The 24,682-nt window shown below is 44.1% G+C and overlaps 1 protein-coding gene across 1 annotated transcript in view; it reads left to right on the top strand.

The window, feature by feature from the left end:
* Positions 1-7,838: 7,838 nt before the first annotated feature.
* The window catches only part of LOC308296203 (formin-binding protein 1-like), a gene marked incomplete at both ends in the record, with an annotated part of 34,183 nt that continues 17,339 nt past the window's right edge, over positions 7,839-24,682 (top strand). Inside the window, 10 exons of the mRNA XM_080739374.1 lie at positions 7,839-7,868; positions 10,892-11,007; positions 14,420-14,476; positions 15,649-15,796; positions 17,348-17,410; positions 19,198-19,299; positions 20,139-20,153; positions 20,930-21,058; positions 22,635-22,781; positions 23,766-23,966. Coding sequence (XP_080595500.1) covers positions 7,839-7,868; positions 10,892-11,007; positions 14,420-14,476; positions 15,649-15,796; positions 17,348-17,410; positions 19,198-19,299; positions 20,139-20,153; positions 20,930-21,058; positions 22,635-22,781; positions 23,766-23,966 — 1,008 coding nt within the window. The remainder of the gene's footprint in view (positions 7,869-10,891; positions 11,008-14,419; positions 14,477-15,648; positions 15,797-17,347; positions 17,411-19,197; positions 19,300-20,138; positions 20,154-20,929; positions 21,059-22,634; positions 22,782-23,765; positions 23,967-24,682) is intronic.

Raw genomic sequence — 24,682 nt, 5'->3', positions numbered from 1 at the left:
TAAGGAGTTAAGGAATTTTTGCAGTCTATGGGTTGGTTCCCTTGTTACTGTTACATCACAGGCCTAGTACAGGTCATGTACTGTATGTATCGTTAGCCTACTTGAACGGGGCTGTATTAGACTAGCGTTCCGCCTCTCTCTCGCTCGCTCGCTCTCTCTCTCTCTCCCCCAGTCCCTCCCTCCCAACGAACGTTGTGCAGTGGGATAGTTTGCTGTGACATGAGCTCCCTTGAAAACCATTATTCTACAAGCTCACACTATGCTAAAAAAGACGTGCATCGGACACGATGAGCACAAGTGGCCATGACCCGAGGGCAAGTAGAACCTGACCTGTACAAGTGCCTCTGAGACCTTAGTGTCAACCCCTGTATGGGTAACTGGTCCCATATACATCACTGGCCAGATGGCCAAGAATTGGCGCATGTCACCCTTAGGCGTCTTACTAGTAATATGTCTTTGTGTGGAGTGGACCCCAGGAAGACTAGCTGATTGCTACGGCATCAGCAGGGGATCCTTTTCAAACAAACAAACAAGGCAGAAGTTACCAGGAGTTGAGGGATGCATCCAGCCAGTCAGACTGCTAGAGCTGTAGGCACAGCCCTTCCATAAACACTGTCTGTGTCTCTGTCCTGGGTTGGTCTGGGAGAGTTGATCCAGGAAGCGGAGCAGAGGACTGCAGCTCACCGACCTCAACAGAGAGAGATGTTTTCAGCTGCTGCTGCATCAGAGGAGGAACAGCCACACATCTACCAGCGAGCCATGCTGAAGCAGCCTGTGATAAAGTTACACAGAATAGGTGTGTTCATGTTTTTATTATGTCAATGCTGTGATAAAGTTACACAGAATAGGTGTGTTCATGTTTTTATTATGTCAATGTTGTGATAAAGTTACACAGAATAGGTGTGTGCATGTTTTTATTAGGGATGTTAATCGACGCATTATTTACGAATCGACGCGTCGCGGCCGAAAATAGATGCGTCGATCGACTTTTTTCATTTTTTTCATTTTTTGTCGCTAAGCAGCAGCTGAGAGGAGACTCAGGAGAGCACAACACAACGGGGCATTACTTTAAGCAACACAACTTATGCAGCTGCACCCATCAGAACTGGCATCAAAGCCCTAATAATACTTATAATTGCTCTTCCTTGCGTTAGCACAGAGTCTGTTCTCTAGAGACTAGAAGCGGAGTGACAATTTAAAGTCCATGGAACGTAGTGGTAGCGCTCTGGCTGGCTGGCACCCCAGGCTAGTGTATCAATGTGGAGGAGCTTTGGTCTGCCTCGATCTCTCCCTCCCCGACCGCATCCACGGGTGTCGCATTAACGACGATGTATTTTGTGTTGTTTTATTGTCAATCTTGACAAAATCACTGCACACGAGGCGACGCTGCCATTAACAAGCGAGCTTTCGTGTCAAGCATGCATGCACACAGGCACGTAAACAAAACACATCCAGTCAGCGCGGTGAGCGCGCACTGCTATGATGCGTGCACACGAACAGACCAGCAGTGTTTCTCAACCTGTAGTCCGCGGACCTGACTAGCGCCGTATGCATGCGAATCTGCGATGCATGCATGCACAACACAGACGTTCATTCGTCCCGACACAGAGACACACACACCGGTCCGCTCACATTTGGAAAACATTAACGCTTATAACGTTTTTGAAGCGATTAAAACATTTTTGGGGGAAAAACTTTAGAAAAAAAGAAATAAATACAAAAATAAATAAATCGACTCATACGTTTTTGAGTCGCGGTGAGCATGAGTCGATTTTCGAGTCGATTTTCGATTTTTTTTCACATCCCTAGTTTTTATGTCCCTGGACTCTTTTCTTTCATCTACTATAAAAAGCAGAAGTACAGAAATGTTATGCAATAATGCTTCCACCCAGCTCTAAATCAACTGTAGATAAACTGTGTCTGTTTGACTGTGTGTGTGTGTGTGCGTGCGTGCGTGCGCACTCAAGATAGAAAAGTCAGTCATCAGTCACAGGCCAGAAATCTGCCCAACGGCCAAACTGTGTCTGGCGGTTGCTGCTGCCGTCCTAAATTAAGCACATTCATCAGTTGGTGATAGAACACAGCTTGAATGTTATTTCAAAACGTTTTATGTTTTTTCTCTCTCCTCATTCTACATCCCAGATGTCTTTCCTGTCCAACTCAAACATATACAAGGCAGAAATCTCAAAAATCACCAGAGAATTCATACAAGAGAGAAACCCTACAGCTGTGACCAGTGTGGGAAACGGTTCAGCAGGAACTGGGATCTCAAAAGACACCAGAAAATTCATTCAGGAGACGAACCCTACAGTGGTGAGAAAAGGTTCAGCACAAACATGAGTCTCAAAAGTCACCTGATAACTCATACAGGAGAGAAACCGTTTCACTGTGACCAGTGTGGGAAACGGTTCAGCCGCGGCGGTCATCTGAAAGAACACCAGAGAATTCATACCGGAGAGAAACCCTACAGCTGTGACCAGTGTGGGGCCAGGTTCAGCCAGAGCAGTGCTCTCAATTACCACCAGAAAACTCATACAGGACCGAACTCTTACACCTGTGACCAGTGTGGGAAACAGTTCAGCCATAGCAATGGTCTCAAAGATCACCAGAGAATTCACACAGGAGAGACACCGTTTCACTGTGACCAGTGTGATAAAAGCTTCAGCCGCAGCGGTCATCTGATAGAACACCAGAGAATTCATACCGGAGAGAAACCCTACCGCTGTGACCAGTGTGGGAAACACTTCGCCAGGAACTGGGATCTCAAAAGTCACCAGAGAACTCACAGAGAGAAAACCTTTCACTGCGACGAGTGTGGGAAACGGTTCGGCACGAGCGGTCATCTCAAGAGTCACCAGAGAACTCACACGGGAGAGAAACCGTTTCACTGTGACCAGTGTGGGACCAGGTTCAGCTATAAAGGTCATCTAACAGAGCACCAGAGAATTCATAACAGAGAGCGGCCCTACGCCTGTGAAGAGTGCGGCGCCGGCTTCAGCCACGGCAGTAGCCTGAAAGTTCACCTGAGAACTCACACTGGTGAGAAACCCTACGCCTGTGACCAGTGTGATAAAGAGTTCAGCACAAACAGCAATCTCAAACTTCACCGGAGAATTCATTCGGGAGATAAACCGTTTCACACGGAAGAGAAGCCCTACGGTTGTCACAAGTGCGGGACCAGGTTCAGGAGGAGACGCGATCTGACAACACACAAGAGAATTCACATAGGAGAGAAACACCACACCTGTGAGCAGTGTGGGAAACGCTTCAGCACTACCGCTCGTCTCGAAGGTCATGAGAGAACTCATGGAGAGAAACCACCTGTGACCAGTGTGGGAGAAGTTATAGAAGTGGTAGTTATCTAAAAGGACTCGAGAGAATTCAGCCTTCTGAACAGAATTAGGGCTTGGCCCGGGAACTGCAATACCGCCATACTGCGGTTATGTAACAGATAGACTTGCGTAGCCAGACAACTATTCCACAATCTCTGAATGCTATATAGAGTCTAGAACTACAGCTGAACGGCGAGTAATGCAAGCTGGCATTTCCGTTCAAGAGAATATATTTTAAAATGTAATTTCTGCTAAGCAGCAAGCTAAATATGCTTAGATGATTTATATTTATTTATATTAAATTAATATTATATTTATAGGATAAATGTGCGCGATGTGAGACGGAAATGGAAGTGAGGAGGAGGCTTCACTTCCGCTTTAACAAGGTACTCATCGTTCTTCTTACGTTATTCCAGACCATGATGGGAGCATTTGCAAATCGCAGAGTCAACAGTCTGGCCACGCAAGACTATGTAACGCATAACGTGTCAGGTTCCTCACCGCGGTAAAAAAAAAGACCGCCTGCCGCTCCAAGCTGCTCTGCTTGGGGCAGCGTTCTACAGTTCAAAAGTACGCCTACATGTAATCAAGTACTGTACTTAAGTACAATTTTGAGTTTTTTTTTTATCTTTTTCCCTTTACACCACTGTGATTATTTGAATACTATGTAATAGTTTCCTTAGAGATTCAAATTCTTATTACAAAACAAACATTAACCACTCAATAAGTAAGCTATTCAGGCTATTTGAAAACAGTCAATCTAGGTAATTAAGCTTATTACAAATTATAAATGTGCATTTTTTTGTTTGGCTGTAATTGGCCTCGTGGGAGGGGTCCAATGTCAATCAGAAGTTGAGGAACCTCCAGTCAATGCAAAAGTCATTTCATTTTTGATTAAGTTACATAGTTTCTATAAATGGTATGTACGCTAGGAATTTGAGCTTAGGCATAGTTTTTTTTTCTCCAGTTCCTACATGAACTGGAGACTAGATTGTTTTAAATAAAAATATAATTCCAAATGTATGGACTGTCTCTGTCAAGATAACTTCTTGTTTTCTAATACGATGATGTGTTTAACATTTAATTTGCCAATTGAATGGGTTACCCTTAATGTTAACATAGCAGAGGGGAGACGGTAGACAGAGAACCTGTGTCTTTTCAGTGACATCACTGTCTTTACTGCTATGTATTTACGAGGGCCGACATTTTCAACTACAGAGTGAATTCTCCGGGTTAGTATTAATGTGAAAATAAGTCTTGCAAGACGCCGTTTGGAAGAATCATGATACGCTAATCTTCCAAATTAAATAGCCTAATATACATGAGAGACGCTTGTATCCCGGTATTGGAAACCTCACAGGATTGATTGATTGATTGAAGAATTTATTAGAAGTTTGCAATAGAAAAAAGTACAGTTTCATGACAGTACAAATCACTGGTACAAGGTCAACTAATGTCACCTTGTCAGTGATGTACGGTATCTCACACAAGTGAGTATACACCCCTCTCATTTCTGCAAATTTTTAATTATATCTTTTCATGGGACAACACTGAAGAAATGTCACTTTGATACCTTGTAATGTAGTCCGTGTACAGCTAGCTCCTTTCAGAACCTCTCCCAAGCCCATATGAGATTTTTCCAGTGGTGGTTTGCCACGTTTTTATCGATCCTTTACCAAACATTGTATCCAAAAAGTAAAGGTCCCATAGCTGTCATATGCAGCTCTGAGGTGATGTTCCTGGTCCTTACATTTTCCGTCTCTCAGAAATAGGCCTATACTTTTTTAGCGGTGGGGGAAATCCAAGCAATGTGTTGAAACAATACTTTTAAAATCGCTCGTTTTGTCAGCCAGTTCCATGTTTTTGTCTCAGCCTGTGGCCATTGTTGCCGCCCCGACTGCTTGGTGGCGAAACATTTCTGCAACACAGATTGATGGCCAGTCACGTGTTGCACATTACTGCTTCCGTGAAATGTCACTGGGAAAAACATGGAACTGGCTGACAAAACAAGCGATTTTAAAAGTATTGTTTCAAGACATCACTTGGATTTCCCCCACCGCTAAAAAAAAGTAGACATCTGATAGCCGGAAGATATAAGGACCAGGAACCTCATCTCAGAGCTGCATAGCGGAGGCCGGAGGGAGAGAGGTTCCCAAAGGAGCTATAGTGTACAGCTTGGATAACAGTCTGTTTTATTGTCTCCTCAAAATAACAACCATTAATGTCTATACCGCTGGCAACAAAAGTGAAAGTGTCAATATTTTGTGAGACCAGCAGACCACCATTACTTTCCAGCACCGCCTTAACCCTCTTGGGCCTCGAGTTCACCAGAGCTTCACAGGTTGCCACTGGAACCCTCTCCCACTCCTTCATGACGACATCACAGAGCTGGTGGATGTTATAGACCTCGTGCTCTTCCACCTTCCGTTTGAGGATGCCCCACAGGAACACCAGAAGAGTCGCCGGAAAGCACACTCGCCTGGGCTGATGGTTTATGTCTTTTTATTGATTGATTGAGGTATTTATTGGAAGTTTTGGATGGGAAAAGGCACAGTTTCATGGCAGTACAGTTCACTGATACAATGTCAACTAAAAGGAAACTCGGATAAGGCAAGGCTTATTTGTTATTTTCCATTGAGATCCTTAATATCCTTACATACCACTGTAAACTACGCCTAAACGGTTAAACCTTAAGCTCAGTAAAACGGTGCCAAAACCTAACCCTATTCCTAATCTTAACCTCAGAAAGATATGCTTAAACCTAAAGTTATTTCTAACCTTATCCTCAGTAAAACAAATACAAGAATACAAATCTCAGCGAGAATGTTTTCCGGCGACTACTGGTTTCCCCCCACAGATGATCAAAAGGGTTTAGGTCTGGAGACTAGGGATGGGACGATACGTGATATTATCGTTTATCGTGATAAAAAACACTCACAATAATAGTAACGTGGAGATTTAATTTATCGTGGTATCGTCCTCCGTCATGCACGGTGATGAATTCACCTTCTATTTGCTGAGCTGCATATCCAGTACCACTTAAACCCTCTATAATTGGTAAAAGGTATTCATAATATACATACTTGGTACAGTCTTTTTTTCACTCTCTCGCACAACCTCGTTGTGAGCTTGTAGATCTGCTATTATATTTTTTGGCAAATGTTCCGCCTCAGGATAATGGATTTTGATTATCGTGATAATATCGTGAATCGTGATTTCTTTTGTCACAATAATCGTGATTTTTTTTTTATCATCAGCTCCTTTAGCACAGAGCTGGTGGATGTTAGTGAGTGGAGAACCATTACTGTGTGTAGTTATTGTTTACTTTATACCTCCTGCTTCCAATTCCCAAGATGCACCGCAATCTGTCGTGGCCAGATGTGACTTATGGGGACTAGTAGTGTTACTGTAAATAGTAATAAAGAAAATCACCGGCTTATTGTGTCTAAAAATACATATATAGCAACTTGTTCGCATGCCCCCACCCACTGAAATCAAAGTTGCAAAATCTTTTCTTTTCTCTAATTACAAACTAAAGTTGTCCTTTAAGTCCAACACTAGAGGGCGGTGTCTCCTCACTAACCAGGCACAGCCATTTATTTGAACACAAGCTCACTTCTGTTCCATTTTAGTGCTCTTATGATGGCTGGGAGTCCTTGAAATCGATTGATTGATTGATTGATTGATTGATTGAAATCCTTGTTTTGGATATACTATTGTAATATTTAGAAAAATGGACTTTTGATATTCATGAGCTGTAGGCCTGTTCTGTGCCTTAAAAGAAATTTAAAAAAAAATAACAAAAAAGGTTTGGAATAATTGACTGGATGTGCAGTGTGCATCTAGAATTAATGAAAGTTTTTTAGAAATCTATGAAAGTTTCAATAAGTTACTTTTACACAATATTCTAATTTGTTTTTTAGATGGACCTGTATATTTAGCGCCTATCCGCCTATAATATAATGCAGCCCAATAATAATATGCAGCCCCGCCCCCCTTTATGACAGCGCGCACGCACCGCCGCACGCACGCACGGCCGTGTTCTCTGCTCTCAGCGCCACGGTGCGGGCGGGCGGCGCGTGCACGTCACATGCACACAAGAACAGACTTATAACTCTATGGAACAGACAGACTGAGACTAATCTCTGAAGACAGATGCAGTGCTTCACCGCTAGCAGAGAGGGCGCTGTTTCTTTCCCTTTTCTTTGACTGCAGGTTCCCACTAGATTGGAGAGAGAAGAGACAGACCTGATAGTAGTAGTGGGGGGGCGGTGTGTTGTTTTGTGGCTGCTGTGTGTGTGTGGTTTGTGTTGTGTTGTCTGGTGGTGTGGTGGAGCATGGCTCCGTGAGGCGCGGTCTGCTCGGTTACGGTTTGGCACGGTTCGGTACGGCACGGTTTGTCCCGGTGGATAACGGTTATAGCGGTTAACGGCCGGGTTGTTGCGGTGGTCCACCATGCAGCCCGCAGCGGGCCGAGGCACCTTGAGACGGACCACCACCGGAGCCATGAGCTGCAGCTGGGGGACCGAGCTATGGGTAGGTCTCAGGCTGTTATCATCATTACTATTATCTTAATACACCCTTAATTATATGAATATAACCTAATAAATTCACCCTTTATTATAGTAATATAGCCTACCATCAATAGGCTACCCTTCATTAGGCGATATTAAAACCCATTTAGGCCTACACTTATTCCATGCTTTAACTTTAGGTCGTGCACAGATTTTTCAAAAATAGCAGATCTACAGGCTCACAGTGCCGCACTGTGAGCTTGTAGATCTGCTATTTTTGTAATTGTTAAAGCATAATAAATGGAAGAGGCTCAAATCTAAAGTGACACAGATTTGCGTTCAGGCATAAATGGCTTTAATGTAGACTATACCATATTATCAGCCCTTATATGATATTATTAAACCTTATGTTGAATAGCCATTATTCAAGGAGTAGAGACGGTGCATGCGTTATCCTGGCTCATTCATAATAATAGGCTACACAACACTAGCCTTTCCACTCCGCCGGTAGCCATTGTGTGCTGCGGCCGTTACAGACTATTCTTCTCCCTCTAGCCCAGAAAACATGACGACCGTCCTGCATCCACTTCAACATTGCATGTCGTGAGGTAGACTAAATGTGCCACGGAATGCTAAAAACGTTCACATTTCAAATATAAAGCGTTTACCCAAGTCTCCTTTGTGTCAGACTTGATGCCGTTCAACCAGATTTGCATGCCGCTCCCGTATTGTTTAATAAAAGGCATTTTTATCTGATCCGTTAACTTCTACTATAGGCGAAGTGAACGGAGATGACGCGACTCTCCCACTAGAGGGCTCTCTAGGGAAAACCTAGGAAATACAGGGAGAGGAAACAGAAATGATCGGATAAAAATGCGTTTTTATTAAACAATACGAGAGCGGCATGCACATCTGTTTGAACGGCATCGATTCTGACGCAAAGGAGACTTTAAAGCACTTTATGTTTGAAATCTAAACGTTTGTTTAGCCTGCCGTGGCACTTTTCGTGTACGTCGCACCATGCAAGGTTGAGGTGGCTCCATGACATGTCATGTTTCAGGGCTGTTCTCCAGCATCACAGAGCCATGGTTGATGCATCGCTGCTTCTTGACATTCAGTCAGCAGCTCCCCGTCCCGTTAGACCGGCTCGGCTCGGCACGGTGCGGTGCGGTGGCCTGCAGTAGCCTACCTTTATAACCCGCTGTAGTGCCGTTGTCTAGGCTAGCTTATCTGTAGGCTTGGTGTAGGTAGGACTGGGCGGGTGGGTGGGGGCAGGGGGTTTACTGTGTTGTAGCCTAGATTCCAGTCCTTAATGCGGCTTTAACGGACGGCTCTGCCGCCGTCGCTCTGTTCCGCCGGTGGAGCCTTTTCTAGCGGCCTGCATGCGGCAGCCTGCAGCCTGCCATGCCGCCAGCATGAGCATCACATGGATATGATGGATATGAAATGAATAGTAGGCTATATGCAGCTGAAGTGGCATGGACGCGGTTTAAATGGCCTGTTCCTTCATACAAGCCAGGCTGGTTAAACCGCGTCCAGTTCAGTTGTGCATGCAGGCTACATGCTGCAACCAACCCACAGGGGTCTTCAACGATTTCAGGCCAAGGACCCCTTAATAGTTGAGAGACAGAGAGATGAAGAAGGGACCCCTCCACAACCTTGTCATGGATTCCATATAGTTTCATTGTTTGACAGCACAACGATTCGATTCATATGTCAATTTGTGTTTTCAGATATTTTACCACTTGAACCCTCAATACTAAATACACTTGACATTCTTTCCCCCCTCTACACCAAAGCTATTTGGGACCCCCTGTTGGCAAATAGGCCCTTGCTCTATTATACTGTATTGTGTCTAACACATACTGTATAATATAACTAGTATACAAATGTATATTTTTTATCGCATACAGCTCATGAATATCAACATATTACAATATTACACAGGACCACTCAAAACAAGGATTTATAATAGAGAAATGTCCATCTTCTGAAGTCAGAGTTGCTTGAATAGTAAGGGAATGTTAGCCGAGTGCTGGACCAATCTGGGAACTAAATCATTACCAATAGCTTTCTTCACAGATGTGTTCATAAAGGTGTCTACTATCACCTCTGAACTTCATCACAACTCCCTAGGGAAACTTTGTGGGAGCCAATCAGAGTTGGGGGTATCACGAGAGCCTGGGATTAAAGGGGGGAAAAATAAAAATGGACAATATGAGCGTATGAGGTGTGTATTAGGGTATTGTTTGGCTTCTGAATCTATTCTAACCATTAGTTTCCAGTTAAAATGACTCCTTGGCCATAAAATAGGCCTAAATGGCTATAAGGCTTAGCCAATCATGTCATTCGAGTTCACCTGTATCCTGTTAGTCCCTATGTTTTAAACCCTGTGTTTGAGTGTTCCTTGACAGATTGCATCATGTTATCCTGTGTGTCATGATGTGTGCTTACCCACCTGATCTTGAATCGTTTTCATGAATTCAAACCCTACTCCAACCATTTTTTAATGACAACATATATGTCTCGTGGACACACAGAAGGTGTGGCCTATTGTATGGCCAAGGAGTCATTTTTACTGATAACTAATGGTTGATCCATTCATTCATACATTTGGAGGTAAAGCGGTGAACAGTCGCCTGCAGCGTCTTGGTGTCGACTGTTCGCCGATTCACCTCCCAATGTATGAATGAATGGACCGTTGGAAAGAGCTTTGAGTTCGCAACTTGCTTAGAAAAGCGCTATAAAAATGCAATCCATCATTACAGAGCGCGCAAGTACTGTTTTCGGTTCTGGTGTGTATGTACTGTGGGTGACTGGAATTGTTTAAGACCATAGCCCAGGAATGGCTGGGATGTATGTATGTACTGTAGGTACAGCCAATGAGGGACCAGCATCCCTGGTGATGATGTCAGCAGAGTTGGCGCCTCTGCTTGCGCACGAGAAGGACATGTGGGGCCTCCTTGAGCGTGAGGCGCAAGTTGGCACCTCGACAGAGTCCATTATAATAATAATAATTATTATTATTATCATTTCTCTCCCCAGGACCAGTTCGACAACCTGGAGAGACACACCAGCTGGGGCATCGAGTTCCTGGAGCGATACACCAAGTTCGTCAAGGAGAGAGCAGAGATCGAGCTGAGCTACGCCAAGCAGATCAGGTACTGTACTGTATGCCTACAGTATACACCAGTGCTTTCTCAAAGTGGGTTTTTGAAGCGGTGAAAGCCGCTTCCAAGGAGTGGCTTTGTCTGTCCCGTACATGTTTTTTGAGGATTCCCATAGATTTCCAAGGAGTGGCTTTGTCTGTCTCGTACATGTCCCGTACATGTCCCGTGCATGCAGAATTGAGGATTGGTCAAGCTTCACATGACAATGTGGCCCTCCAGACAAAATCATTCATTCATTCAGAATTCATAAAAATATAGAACTAAAGAACATAGAAAGTATAGATCTAGAACACAGAATGTATAGATCTAGAAAACAGATTTCATAGCTCTAGAACACATAGAATAAAAATTCACTTCGAACCGAGGTTTGATTTTTGATTGATTGAAGAGGTTATTAGAAGTTTGCATAGGAAAAAGTACATTTTCACGACTGTACACATCACTGGTACAAGGCCAACTAAAAGGAGCTTTTCGGCTAATTTACACAGGAACTACTTTATGTATCTCATATAACATTGAAAGACAGACGGATAGAACATAGTACTTTGCATAGGATAACATCAGTTCAAAAAGGGAAAATAAAATGAGAAGAAAGGGGAGATATTTACAGTGGAAAAGGGGAGTATGGGCTTAGTCCAGTGGTCCTCAAATACAAATCTTGAAGGTCCAGAAATAATTTTTTGAAACAGGTCCGGGTCCGAAAAAAAGGCGAAGGCGAAATAAGGCAGATACATTCATACAGTATGTACTGTATGTATGTATGTTTATTATAATCATTAGAATTGTTTATTTTAATTATTATTATTATTATTATTAAGGAACTTTGGAAATCTCAGTTGGAACTGTTACCCCTGCTACCCGATGCCGGATAAGCGGTTGAAGATGAATGGATGGATGGATGGATAATTATTTATGCATGTAGAGTAGGCTACATTATTTACCATTTATTGTGTAGCAATAAAACACTGGCTTATAGTTTAATTATTGGAAACTAAAGAGCCTAAATGCAATACCAATATTAGGCTTGTCGTTCAGATTGGAAAATAAAGTGGAACTTAGCGTGAGGGGGAGAGGATTACTTGACATTCAGTTGACACACGTACTGCACAAGCCAGACTGTGCTGATTGGTGATTGCCTATGTCAAATGACCGGTCAAATCACGGTCAACGAGTCATAGTTATTAACCTAACACAGCCTAGGATAGCTGGCAATAATATGCGACGACACATCACATTGTTAAAGACGCATGATCACGCATCGCGACCATTTCTCGTCTATGCAAGCAGTTGGAGCCTTACATCGTGGATTTTAATGTGTTGCTGTTGTCCTCTCCAATTGAACAGCCAAAGGTAGAAGATCTCTAAGTTATTAATCCAGTGGGAGCAATGGTTTCCAAGAGGTTTTAGCAACTTTTTTCAGGCAGCGAGCGGCATGAGTGTGTGGAGAGGGGAGGGGAGGGGGGAGCAGCTGCAGAGCAGACGTCGGAGGGAAGGAAAACCTTTGATCTGCAAGCCCACTGCACGTTGCATCCGCGACGCTTTGTGGGCTTGCAAATTGGCGGAGGGGTGTGTCTTGTGAGCCTGTGTATGTGTTTGAGCGAATGAGCACATACACACACCCACGCACACACACACACACACACAAACGCACATCACACACAGTCAGTCCGATACAACTGTGCGGAGATTTCATTTCTCAGTAATGTGCCGCGGTCCGGTCGGAGGTGCCCCGCGGTCCGGACATGGACCGCGGTCCGCCTATTGAGGACCCCTGGCTTAGTCTATTTACAAGTTTCGAGTAGCAGCCGTCTGTAGGTGAGTTTTCATACCGATTTTGAAGAAGGTTAGGGTTTTGCACTCCTTTAAGGCCTGCGGTAGTGGTGTAGCAGGAGAACGAATTTGAGCCTTTTGTAGAGTCACCCCTGGTGATACAAGCCCATCAGGGTGCCTCAGAAGAATAATGAGGCACCCCTTAATGCATAATGTTTGGAATTTATCTTCCCTTCAGTTTAACCATATTTACTTAGTCAAACAGAACTGAGTAGCACTTTGCTCTGCAATCTTTTTTCAGCCTAAGAGTACACTTCACCAAGAAATAGCAGATCTACAAGCTCGCAACGTGTCACGTTGTGGCGTTGTTGCGACCTGGTTGGTCGGTGACTGCTGATAATTCAAGCTGTGACACTCAGTGTCCAACGTCAGCTTTTCATAGCGAGGTGCGAAAACAGTGCATGTACGGTCGTGCATGCAGCTTCAAAGCAGAGCAAAGCAAAGCAGAGACCTGCCCCGCCCGTCAAAAAAAAGAACCGTTGCCTGCCCCACTACCCGTGACACAGGCAGTAAAGTAAAAAGCCTACAGCCGTGTGTACGTGCTTGCAAATGGCATCGCACTCGATCATCCCCGCACGCCGTCCTCAGTGTTTGTGGCACAACATATACATAAACGCCAGGTCGGCTGCCACTCTTAACACATCGGGTGCCCACGTGGTGTCTACGAGTCAATCTCTTTGATGTCGCTGGAGGCCCACGACGCGTTTGACGCGTTGTACAGTAAACTATACTGTACTGTAGCTACTGCACTTGGCTGCCGCGGTGATGAAACAAACTCCATTTCCCAACATGCAGCGCGCAATTACGTCACCCGGACGCGCTGTGTGTCTCGTTGACTTCCTGTCTAACGGCTGCACAAAAACGTGGTTTTCTCCTAATCTAGCTTTTAAATCACTTTCATTTCAAAACGGCAGCCTCTTCTACCTGCCATAACACAAACAATGTGGCTTAGAAATGATAAAAAACGGTCCTGACTGAAAGAAAAGATTTTCGCGAAATAAACAGGACATACTCCGATTACATTTACTCGGATTACTTTTCTCACCAGTACTCTCGCCGGTAGGTAGAATGACGCGTTGCCATGGGCACCAGCAACACACACACGTCATACATCCGGGCACTCGATGTGTTAATTTTTTTCCGATGGCCTTTTAAACCACCCTTACCATGATGAGAACACGGCGCTAGCGCAATTAGTGCAGCAGTGAAGAACATCAGTGTTACTTTGTTTATATGCATGCTGTGGTTGTGTGTTGTGTGTGTCCTGCTGCTCACTGTGTGCTACTGTGAGGTGACATTGTTTGGGAGGAAACGGTGCTCTCTGGTTTTCACAATAAAATGTCACTCGCCCGCGTTTAGTCCCATACCGCCCGCCCTCGTACCTGCGAACTTATAAAAGTGTGTGTGTGTGTGTGTGTGTGTGTGTGTGTGTGTGTGTGTGTGTGTGTGTGTGTGTGTGTGTGTGTGTGTGTGTGTGTGTGTGTGTGTGTGTGTGTGTGTGTGTGTGTGTGTGTGTGTGTGTGTGTGTGTGTGTGTGTGTGTGTGTGTGTGTGTGTGTGTCTTATCCCCGTAGGAATCTGTCTAAGAAGTACCAGCCTAAGAAGAACTCTAGAGAAGAAGAAGAAAACAGGTTAGTGTCACTTCCATAGAGTTATAATAAATATAGAGAGGTCTGTACCAGATATCCCCGCCCGTCCGCTTGTATTGAGTTGCTCACCCAGACAGTTCATTACGGGACGCATCTCTTTGTAAACGGGAGGATTCTCTGTATTTTACGGGGCGGTTGGTAACCACAGCAAGGTTACAATAATCATTGCCTGATTTAGTGTTGTAGTCGAGTCCACTTAAAGCGAGTCCAAGTCAAGACCAAGTCCGAGGGGGGGAGAGTCTTGAGTCGAGGCCGAGACCAAAGGGGGTCGAGTCCGAGTCGAAACCAAGACCAACGAAGACTGAGACCAGATAAAAATCTTTACAAAAAACAATTAAAAATCCTCATTTGATAGGTACTAATCTGGTCTTGTTTTGGGGTGGTGAGGGAGGTCAGACCTTGTGGTGATCATTGGGTCATTGAGTCAAGACCGAGTAAAATCATGGGTGAGACCGAGACGAGACAGAGTCAATGAAAGTTTGGACTCATGTATTGTAATGAGATGTCATCCCTCGCGTTGCATCGCTTGCGTCGCTGGCAGTGCAGATGAGCTGTTATGCAAATGCAAACATGTAATGTAGAATAACATCTTTAGACCGGTGCCAGGCTTCTATCATCGCAGCTGTGAGCCACAACTTACTGCACCAGTTCAATCAGATCAGCCAACACAGGGATGCTGACAGAACTCTCGCTAAAAACCCCAGGACAAAAATCCACTCATCCTAGACTCTCCCTCCTGGCCCCCAAACTGTGGAATAAACTCCCTGTCACACTTAGAACGACTGACTCACTCCCTAGCTTCCGCCGTGTCCATAGCACTTACCGTAGCACTTGCCATGACCATACATGTAGTTTAGATAGCATTTTTTAAGTTTTTACTGAATAGGTGCTTTTCTTCTTCTTAGATTACTATTCATATGCATTTGATGTATTGAATTTTGACCTTGCTTATTGTAAATCGCTCCGGATTAAGAGTGTCTGTTAAATGCCAACGTTGTAAATTGATGTTTTGATGTTATTGAATTGAATAGATCCTCGGTTTACCTACGTTTTAAGATTACTGTTTCTATGTTTTTGATTTATGTTTGTGCTGTTCTTGCTTATTGTGAGTGTCTTCTGAATTTTTAAATTGTGTGCACGCGCGTGTGTTGCAGGTTCTCGTGGTGTCGTGCCTTCGTCCTGACTCTCAGGGAGCTCAGTGAGTACTCCGGCCAGAGGGAGGCGCTAGCGGACAGCCTGAACACCAACGTGGTCTCTGAGCTGTCGCGCTACACACAGGACCTGAAGGCAGAGAGGAAATCGGTACGCGCACGCACACACGCACGCACACGCACGCACGCACGCATACACGCATACACACGCACGCATACACACGCGCACATAAGGCACGCGCACGCACGCACGCACGCACGCACGCACAAACACACACACACACACACACACACACACACACACACACACACACACACACCCTGTCAGGTGATAAGAAGCAGCCTGCTTACTCCTCATGCACTGGAGGAAGCATGAGCTCAGTTCAGGGCTCTCCTCAGCAGTGTTGTACCCGAACGCGTTCAAATAACGATCGTTCATGAACACGTTCATATTTTGGGCGAACGTGAACTGAACTTAATTGTTTTCGCTTGATGAACGATATTGTCGAACGCGGTCATTCTGACGCCCGTGAACGGCGTTCGACGGCGTTCGTCGGCCATTCATGCGGCGGTCCGCGCCTCCGCAGTCGTCTGTCCTCTCGTCTCTCTTTTCATTCACATGCTCCAATAGCACGCACTGCACGCAGCTCCTCGTGAACGTTGATATGCGGTGCTGTCTGCACTCTGCAGCTGCACTGTGAATCTCCTCCTCGTTACGTCTCGCAAGCCTGACTATACTTTGTCCTATGTGTGTTGCACGGCGAAAATAGCTGATCTGCAAGCTCACCACGTGTCGCATCCACGAGACAACGTGAGCTTGTAGATCAGCTATTTTAACCAACGCGGAAACGTGCTGTGCGCGAGGTTTAGAAACGTCTGCCTTCAGCCCTTCACAATAAGGGTGCAGGAAGACTGGGAACTGGGCAGTGGGCACATAAATATTGTGGGCACCTCGATGTTAAGTTGGATGAAATTATTGCTGTGTGTGGTTCTATATGGGCTGTGTCAATAATTTTGACAAATAATAGCATGCAGCAACGTCTAAACATTTATATATATATATATATATATATATATATATATATATTTATAGACCTATTTAAATATATATAAATATCTTTTTATTTTTTATTTTTTTTAATAGCCAAAAGTATAAAAAAACGTATGGTTAAAAAAAGAACGAAAAAGAACTAAGTTAGTTCATTTTGGGGAACCATGAACTTTAGTTCAAAATATAGAATTATGAACTATGAAATGAACTAGTTCGTTTTTAAAGTGAACTTTCCCCAGGTTGGCAGAGGGAGAGCAGAGCCCAGGATTACAGCTTAGGAATTGGCACTGGGTGAAAAATGGGTTACAAAATCGTGAGATAAAAATAAATAGATAAAAAATTAATGAAATGAATGACCATAACAGGTTTGTAACTCTGAGAGTGTACAAATGGAACCAAATGGACTAGTCACTCAATTCAAGTTTTCAATTCAAAGGAGCTTTAATGAGAAAACATACGTTTACATTGCCAAAGCAAGTGTCACACTCATTATGCAGAATATCCCATTTCACAAGTTTCCAAATGTATAAAAAATGCTTTAAAATAGCCGATCTACAAGCTCACAATGCATCACGAAGCAACACGTTGTGTGAGCTTGTAGATCTGTTAGGGTTTTATGTGGTTAATTAAGTGTTCTTGTATTTGTCACAGCATTTCCAAGATGGCCGCCGGGCGCAGCAGCACATCGAGAGCTCCTGGAAACAACTGGAATCAGTATGTCTATCTGTATTACTAAAGGTCGCAGTTTACTATGAGAAACGGCACATCATGTCCGTGTCTCTCAAAGACCCCTAAAGACAAAAAGACATTCAGTCTGGTAAAAGTTGCCTGATGCATATACAAACTAGAAAGATGCAATTGCGAGAGTGGTTGCTGACGGTTGCTGACTATATTCTACAGTAAGCTAACTGTCATGTGAAGTTCCACCAATTGATTCCCTACTGATTCCCACTCCCATTGATTCCCTATTGATTCCCACTCCCATTGATTCCCTATTGATTCCCACTCCCATTGATTCCATCAATTTCCAATGGCAGCCGAAAAGTCACCCTAGAAGTAACTAAAAGGTTACCCTGAAGTAAATAAAGTTACCCCAGGACTATACTGTGTTGCCCTGTTGTCAACCACACTAACTAGAAAAGAAAGGTGTGGTTGCTGACGTGACTATATTCTGCAGTAAGATAACTGTCATGTGAATCTCGACCAAATGATTCCCTACTGATTCCCACTCCCATTGAGTCCCTATTCCCTATTGATTCATTCACATTTATTCCATCAATTTCCAATGACAGCGGAAACGTTACCCTAGTAGTAAATAAAATTTCCCCAGGACTACACTGTGTTGCCCTGTTGGGCAACCACACTAATTAAATTATATTTATTTTAGAATAAATTCTACTAGTGCACGTTAAAAGTAATATTACGTAGTAGTCGGGGACCCAGTCCCCAAAATGGGAGGGGACCTGTGATTTTCTGCCGTACTTTTTATTTCTGTTTTATCTTTTAGTTTGGTCACTAAGGTCCACAGAATGAGAGGCCTGCTCTGCCGGAAACATCGCGAAAAAAAGTTATGGCCATTTGTATATTCACTGTCCCATTGACTCCACTAGAAATATTAAAAAAATAAAAAACATCTGCTTTAATTAGCATGTGAGGGGTCAAATTAGGGGTTCTTCCTGATTCTGAATCCATTGCAAGCATTTGTTTTGCATAAAAAACATTGCTTGGGTTACTTTTCGGCAGCCCAAAACTGTGAAAAGTGGAAAAAAAGTGATGACTCATCACTTTTGACTGTTTTGGGGGGTTGATATCTTGCCCAAGGAATGTTTTTCATGCAAAACAAATGCTTGCAATGGATTCAGAATCACAAAGAATCCCTAATTTGACCCCTCACATGCTAATTAAAGCAGACTTTTTTTCTTTTTTTAATATTTCTAGTGGAGTCAATGGGACAGTGAATATACAAATGGCCATAACTTTTTTCCGCGATGTTTCCGGCAGAGCAGGCCTCTCATTCTGTGGACCTTAATGACCAACCTAATAGATAAAACTGAAATAAAAAGTACGGCAGAAAATCACAGGTACCCCTCTTTTCTTTGAGCTTTTGGCCATGTGGGTCCTCGACTATAGCCTAATGATTAAATCCTTTGAGGCACAAACACGCTTTAATTAGGCCTATAGGCTATTAGCTTTTAGCTATATATCCCTAACTATGACAGTTGTATTGGTTATTAACTGTCTTTAAATAGTTGTATGAGTCATTAACTATGTTTTTAAACAGTTGTATGAGTCATTAACTGTGTTTTTAAACAGTTGTACGAGTCATTAACTATGTTTTTAAACAGTTGTATGAGTCATTAACTATGTTTTTTTAAACAGTTGTATGAGTCATTAACTATGTTTTTAAACAGTTGTACGAGTCATTAACTGTGTTTTTAAACAGTTGTACGAGTCATTAACTGTGTTTTTAAACAGTTATGTGTGTTACTCTCCTCCTCCAGAGTAAGCGTCGTTTCGAGCGGGACTGTAAAGAGGCAGAGAGAGCGCAGCAGAACTCTGACCGCATCGACAACGAAATGAACGGCAAGATGGACGGAGAGAAGGTCTGTCTGTCTGTCTGTCTGTCTGTCTGTCTGTCTGTCTCTCTGTCTGTCTGTCTCTCTGTCTGTCTGTCTGTCTGTCTGTCTGTCTGTCTGTCTGTCTGTCTGTCTGTCTGTCTGTCTGTCTGCCTGCCTGTCTGTCTGTCTGTCTGTCTGTCTGTCTGTCGATTAGTTACGATTCTGTCCCCCTTGTTTACAACGTTTAACTCATCTGCTGCCATTTAACAATACCTTCGTACTCTCATATGCCAAACTGTCTCCATAGACTTCCATGTAATTCATAGTGCACGGATCATGCACACCCATGCCTAGATAATGCACCACGTGTGTCCACATTGCTCACAGCTTTCAAACAAAAAAATCCGAATGGAAATCCGTTCAGGCATTCATGAGATAGCAGCCATTATGTTTTCCTAAAATGTAAACAAAGATGGCTGCCATGTTTGAAAGATGGGGTTGCTATGGGGGTTAAACATGCAATTTCGCGATCGCTATCATGCCTACTAAATGTTTTGGGAAATTTTTTGATTTTTTTTTTTTTTTTCTTCAAAAATTCTCGGGTTCCTCGGGCGTGGCAGGGTGGTACATCGCGAAATTCTCGGGTTCCTCGTTTTTGGCAGCATATGAGTTAACAGCACCGAGTCGGCTCATTCGACTACCGCTCGCTCGGCGATGTCAATAACTATACTTTGCCAAAACAGCGAGAGAAGCACTTGCGTTGGGCGTGGCCTCGGCTCAGCTCCGGGGGGAAAAACGTCCTCGCGATCGTCTGTCTGTCTGCAATACAAACTATCAGTGTGTTCTTATCTCTCTCTCTCTCTCTCTCTCTGCACGCATACCAGCGCTGTTCAGTGAAGGTACAGCACACACACACACACACACACACACACACACACACACACACACACACACACACACACTTCACTGATAATGTACTTATATTGTTTAACATGTTTGATGGAAATTGATTCAGTCAAGCACTTGATTCAGTCAAGCACTTATTCTATTTTGGATACAAAATGCAATGACGATTGTGTATAATAGATATGGTGTATTTAAATCTACATGACATGTTATCCATGTATGTAGGTATGCATACATTTTGTATGAAGTGTTGGTCATGATCGCGGATACAACATGGGTTGAGCTTCTCGCTTAAAGATCGGGTGAGAAGTTCAGTCACCCGAGAGAGAATGGTAGTAGAGCCAATGCTCCTTCACTTGGAAAGGAGCCTGTTAAGCTGGTTCAGGCATCTGGATGCTTCCAGGGCACCTCCCTATAGGGATGTCCTCGCTGGGAGGAGACCCCTGGCAGACCCAAGGACCAGATGGAGGGATTATATCTCCTCACTGGCCTGGGAACGCCTCGGGATCCCCCACAGTGAAGTGGCTAACGTTGCTCTGGAAAGGGAAATCTGGAAATCCCTGTTGGAACTGGAACGATCGACCATAGACTGTAAAAAAATAAATGTCACGCCATCGGTTTCTACAGACCGTAAATGAAGCCTGTTTTTAAGCGAGTGCAAATCCACCATCTTTCTATGTGTAAATGTACAAAATGTATTATGTAACAATGGAAGGGTTTCTCTGTGTAAACCATGTAACAATGGAATGGTTTCTCCTTATAAAACCAGGCGCGCCATGCAGCGCAGCAGAAGCAGCAGTCGGCCCAGGAGTCCAAGCAGGAATACCTGACCAGTCTGAACCAGTTCAACCAGGACCAGCACCAGCACTACCATACCTTGATCCCAGTCATCTTCCAGGTGAGACCCAAACCCTAAACCTAAACCTAACCCTAAACCTAAACCTAACCACACGCTGATCCCAGTCATCTTCCAGGTGAGAAGAAGCACTTATTTAGCTATTGAAATAGCAGATCTACAAGCTCGCATTGTGGCACTTGTGACATTTGGTGTACACAAATGGGAATCACACCGGAATGTCACGCTGGGTAACGGGCAGGACCCAAAACCAATAGGCTAATAATAGATACCAATTTTCTCCCGCGAAGGAAATTCTGTATTTTCAGCCCAACCCAGCTGATTCGCTGCCCACAAGGAGCTCGTGAGCAATTAGGAGTTCAGAGTCTTGCTCAGGGACACACATCCACATTGCTACCCTGGCCTGGAATGGAACCTGGGACAACCAGGGCCTCTGGTTCCCCAGGCGGGCTCCCTAACCATTCAGCTATGCTGCCCCAAAAGACGAGCACACGAGCAAGGTGTGTTCAACTCTAAAGGTTTATTTTAACTAAGCAGAACAACGGAACTCAATAACTTCACAGGCACAAACTCACTTGACAAAGGTCTACGGACCAACAAGAACACAGGGCTTAAATAGACAGGGGGCAACAACACACAGGTGAAGCTGAGTGACCATGACCAACATGATACAGATGGAAACACTGAACACTCACAAGATACAGTAGGTTAGACATAGTCTCGTGTGGCATTTGCAAATCGCGGCATTTGCAAATCGCAGGATTTGCAAATGCTCCCGGCATACAGTCTAGGGCACGGAAATAGAAACGATGAGTGCGAGATAGACGCAACCGCTCCCTTGGTGCAGTAGCAATAACAAGTCCTACTGGAACCGTTATGTCTCCTTTCAATATTTTTTGGGGGTTATTTCCTGGTGTTGTTGGTGTTACGTCAATGATGTTTTCAAATGTTTTCTTAAACTATACACACATAACAAGAATATGCCGCTCGAATGACTCTGTCTGTGCGAGTGTGCTTCTGTTATGTTTCCAGTGGGACTACAGTTCCGTGCAGCAGTGGCTACTTCCGATACTCGCCGTTCGGGAGCTGCAGTTCCAGACTATATAGCATTCGGAGATTGTGGAATAGTTGTCTGGCTACGCGAGACTAGGTTAGACAAGTCAGGTAACTAAAGCTGACAGTCAATGTCCAAGTGACACATGGACCGGAACACGGAAAGAGAATACATGTAATGACGTCATGGAAAAGTCTGATCCCTGTCCGTGTCCACTCTGATATTTTAGCCCATAACTCTGCTCCCGTCTTTTTACAGTGCAGCTGAGAGAAACCGAACGCTGTTTCAACTCAACGTAACTCCAGAACCGCCGATCAGAATCATTCGCTTTTATTCTTCTTCACTGAAGCACAGAAATAACCTATGACCATCGAGCACAGGTTCTATCTGACACAGTTATCCAGAACTCTTGTGTGTGTGTGTGTGTGTGTGTGTGTGTGTGTGTGTGTGTGTGTGTGTGTGTGTGTGTGTGTGTGTGTGTGTGTGTGTGTGTGTGTGTGTGTGTGTGTGTGTGTGTGTGTGTGTGTGTGTGTGTGTGTGTGTGTGTGTGTGTGTGTGTAACAGCGCATCCAGGACATGGAGGAGCGGCGGATCGAGAGAGTGGGCGGGGCCATGCGCTCCGTAGCGGAGCTGGAGAGGAAGGTTCTGCCCATGGTGTCACGATGTCTGGACGGGATCACACACTCTGCAGAGAGCATCCAACCACAGATGGTCTGTTATTACCTACCTACCTATCTATCATTTAGCCCAGGGGTGCCCACACTTTTTTGACGTTAGATCTACTTTTAAAATGACTAGCTCAACATGATCTACCCATCCAAAATGTTTTAGCTGAGGGCCTGAGGGAGGCTTTGGAATAGCAGCACCGGCGTTACATTTTAGACAAACACACTTACTGTAAGGGGGAAATAAATGGGAAATACTGGGGGAAATGTCTTCATCCCATTCTGTATGTTAGTTGTAGGTTTTGGGGTTCTTTGTAATGCTACTGACTCTTGAACAAAGTATTGCATTGGAGGTTTGCCTACTTTAGAAGCCATCGAGGGAGCTGACAGGCCTTTCTTGATGTCATATATATTTTTTTTAATATGTTTTAATTATACATTTTTAGAGGCATGTCATGTGGTCTACCTGCACACCCTTGGTGATCTACTGGTAGATCACGATCTACCTTTTGGGCACCCCTGATTTAGCCTCTTTCTGTCTGTCTATCTGTCTATCTATCTATCTATCTAGCTTGTTTCAGGACCAGTCACGTGCACACATAGACATCTTCCCTTTAATCTGTCTGTAAAAAGTGCCCTCTCAGACCATTAATGTAGTTTTTGAGCGGTGGTCACACCGTCTCCATAGCGTGGCCGTGTGTGTAGGTATGTTTGTGGGTGGGTGGGTGGGTCTGTCTGTATGTAGCCTGTGGTGTAGCCTGTGGTGTAGTACCTTTTATGACCACACATGTTAAGGGAGGGGCGCTGTTTTCAGGCCAGGCCAGGCACACACACACATGCACACACACACACACACACACACAGGGGGGAAGGGGGGGGGGGGGGGGTTGGTGGGTAAACCACCGCTCAGTTCACACGGGTGTGATTTTTACTATGGTGAAGGTCGGCTATTTTTGATGTTTCCACCAAAAGGCCCTTTTAGAAATGTCAGCCCCTGCCTCTCTAACATTCTCTGCACGTCCCTGTTCAGGACACCCGTCAGGTGGTGGAGGCCTACAAGTCGGGCTTCGAGCCTCCGGGTGACGTGGAGTTCGAGGACTACAGCGCCACCATGAGGCGCAGCGTGTCAGAGTCCAGTTACCTTGACAACCGAGCGGCAGAGGGGGCGGGGCGGCACCGTCACCGTAGCAACAGCCGAGGGAAACTCTGGCCCTTCATCCGCAAGAACAAGGTGTGAGCTTGTAGATCTGCTATTTTCTTGTTTTCTTACTCTTTCTTTTTGGTATTAAAAGGTCTTAAAGGTCTTAAAAATCATGAAAATTGTTACTTTAGAAATGTACCCTGTATACATACTGCATGTTGGTCTGTTTACTGTTGAGTGAGAAAACAATGTTGCACATTAGGCTAATCATCTGGGGACCCCACAGGATAATTTGGTGACCCCCCTGGGTCCCGACCCCTAGTTTGGGAACCCCTGACGTAGATACGATACGATGCGATTCAATGATTTAAAATCGATATAGTATCTATTTAGCAAAGACATTAAATCTGTGTGAAACGTGTCAATAGAGCGGTTTTTTAAGGTCAAAATATGTTATTATGGATATAAATAAGTAAACACTGTGATTCTCTAGCAAATACATGGACATTATATTTCAACACATATGGACAAACCTTCACCTTGACATGAACACAGAGATTACACACGTTTATCGATAGACCAAGAGTAGCTATATGGAATGGAAAAGTAATTAAACCCCTCTTTTAAATTCTTCCTCTTAAAATTTCTAAATAAAAGGCACAAATACTTAGTTCCCATAAAATCCATTACTCATCATTGCACATTAAAAACAATGTTTCGATTTTTCCTGGTCTCTGGCAATTATAAGGACAAGTTGCAGGTTGAAAAAAGCCCTTATAGCTCTGAACGGTCAAATCTGCACCTGG

The sequence above is a fragment of the Nannobrachium achirus genome (genome assembly GCF_963921795.1).
Source record: "Nannobrachium achirus genome assembly, chromosome: 12".
Taxonomy (NCBI): domain Eukaryota; kingdom Metazoa; phylum Chordata; class Actinopteri; order Myctophiformes; family Myctophidae; genus Nannobrachium; species Nannobrachium achirus.
This window is presented reverse-complemented; position numbering and strand designations above follow the sequence as displayed.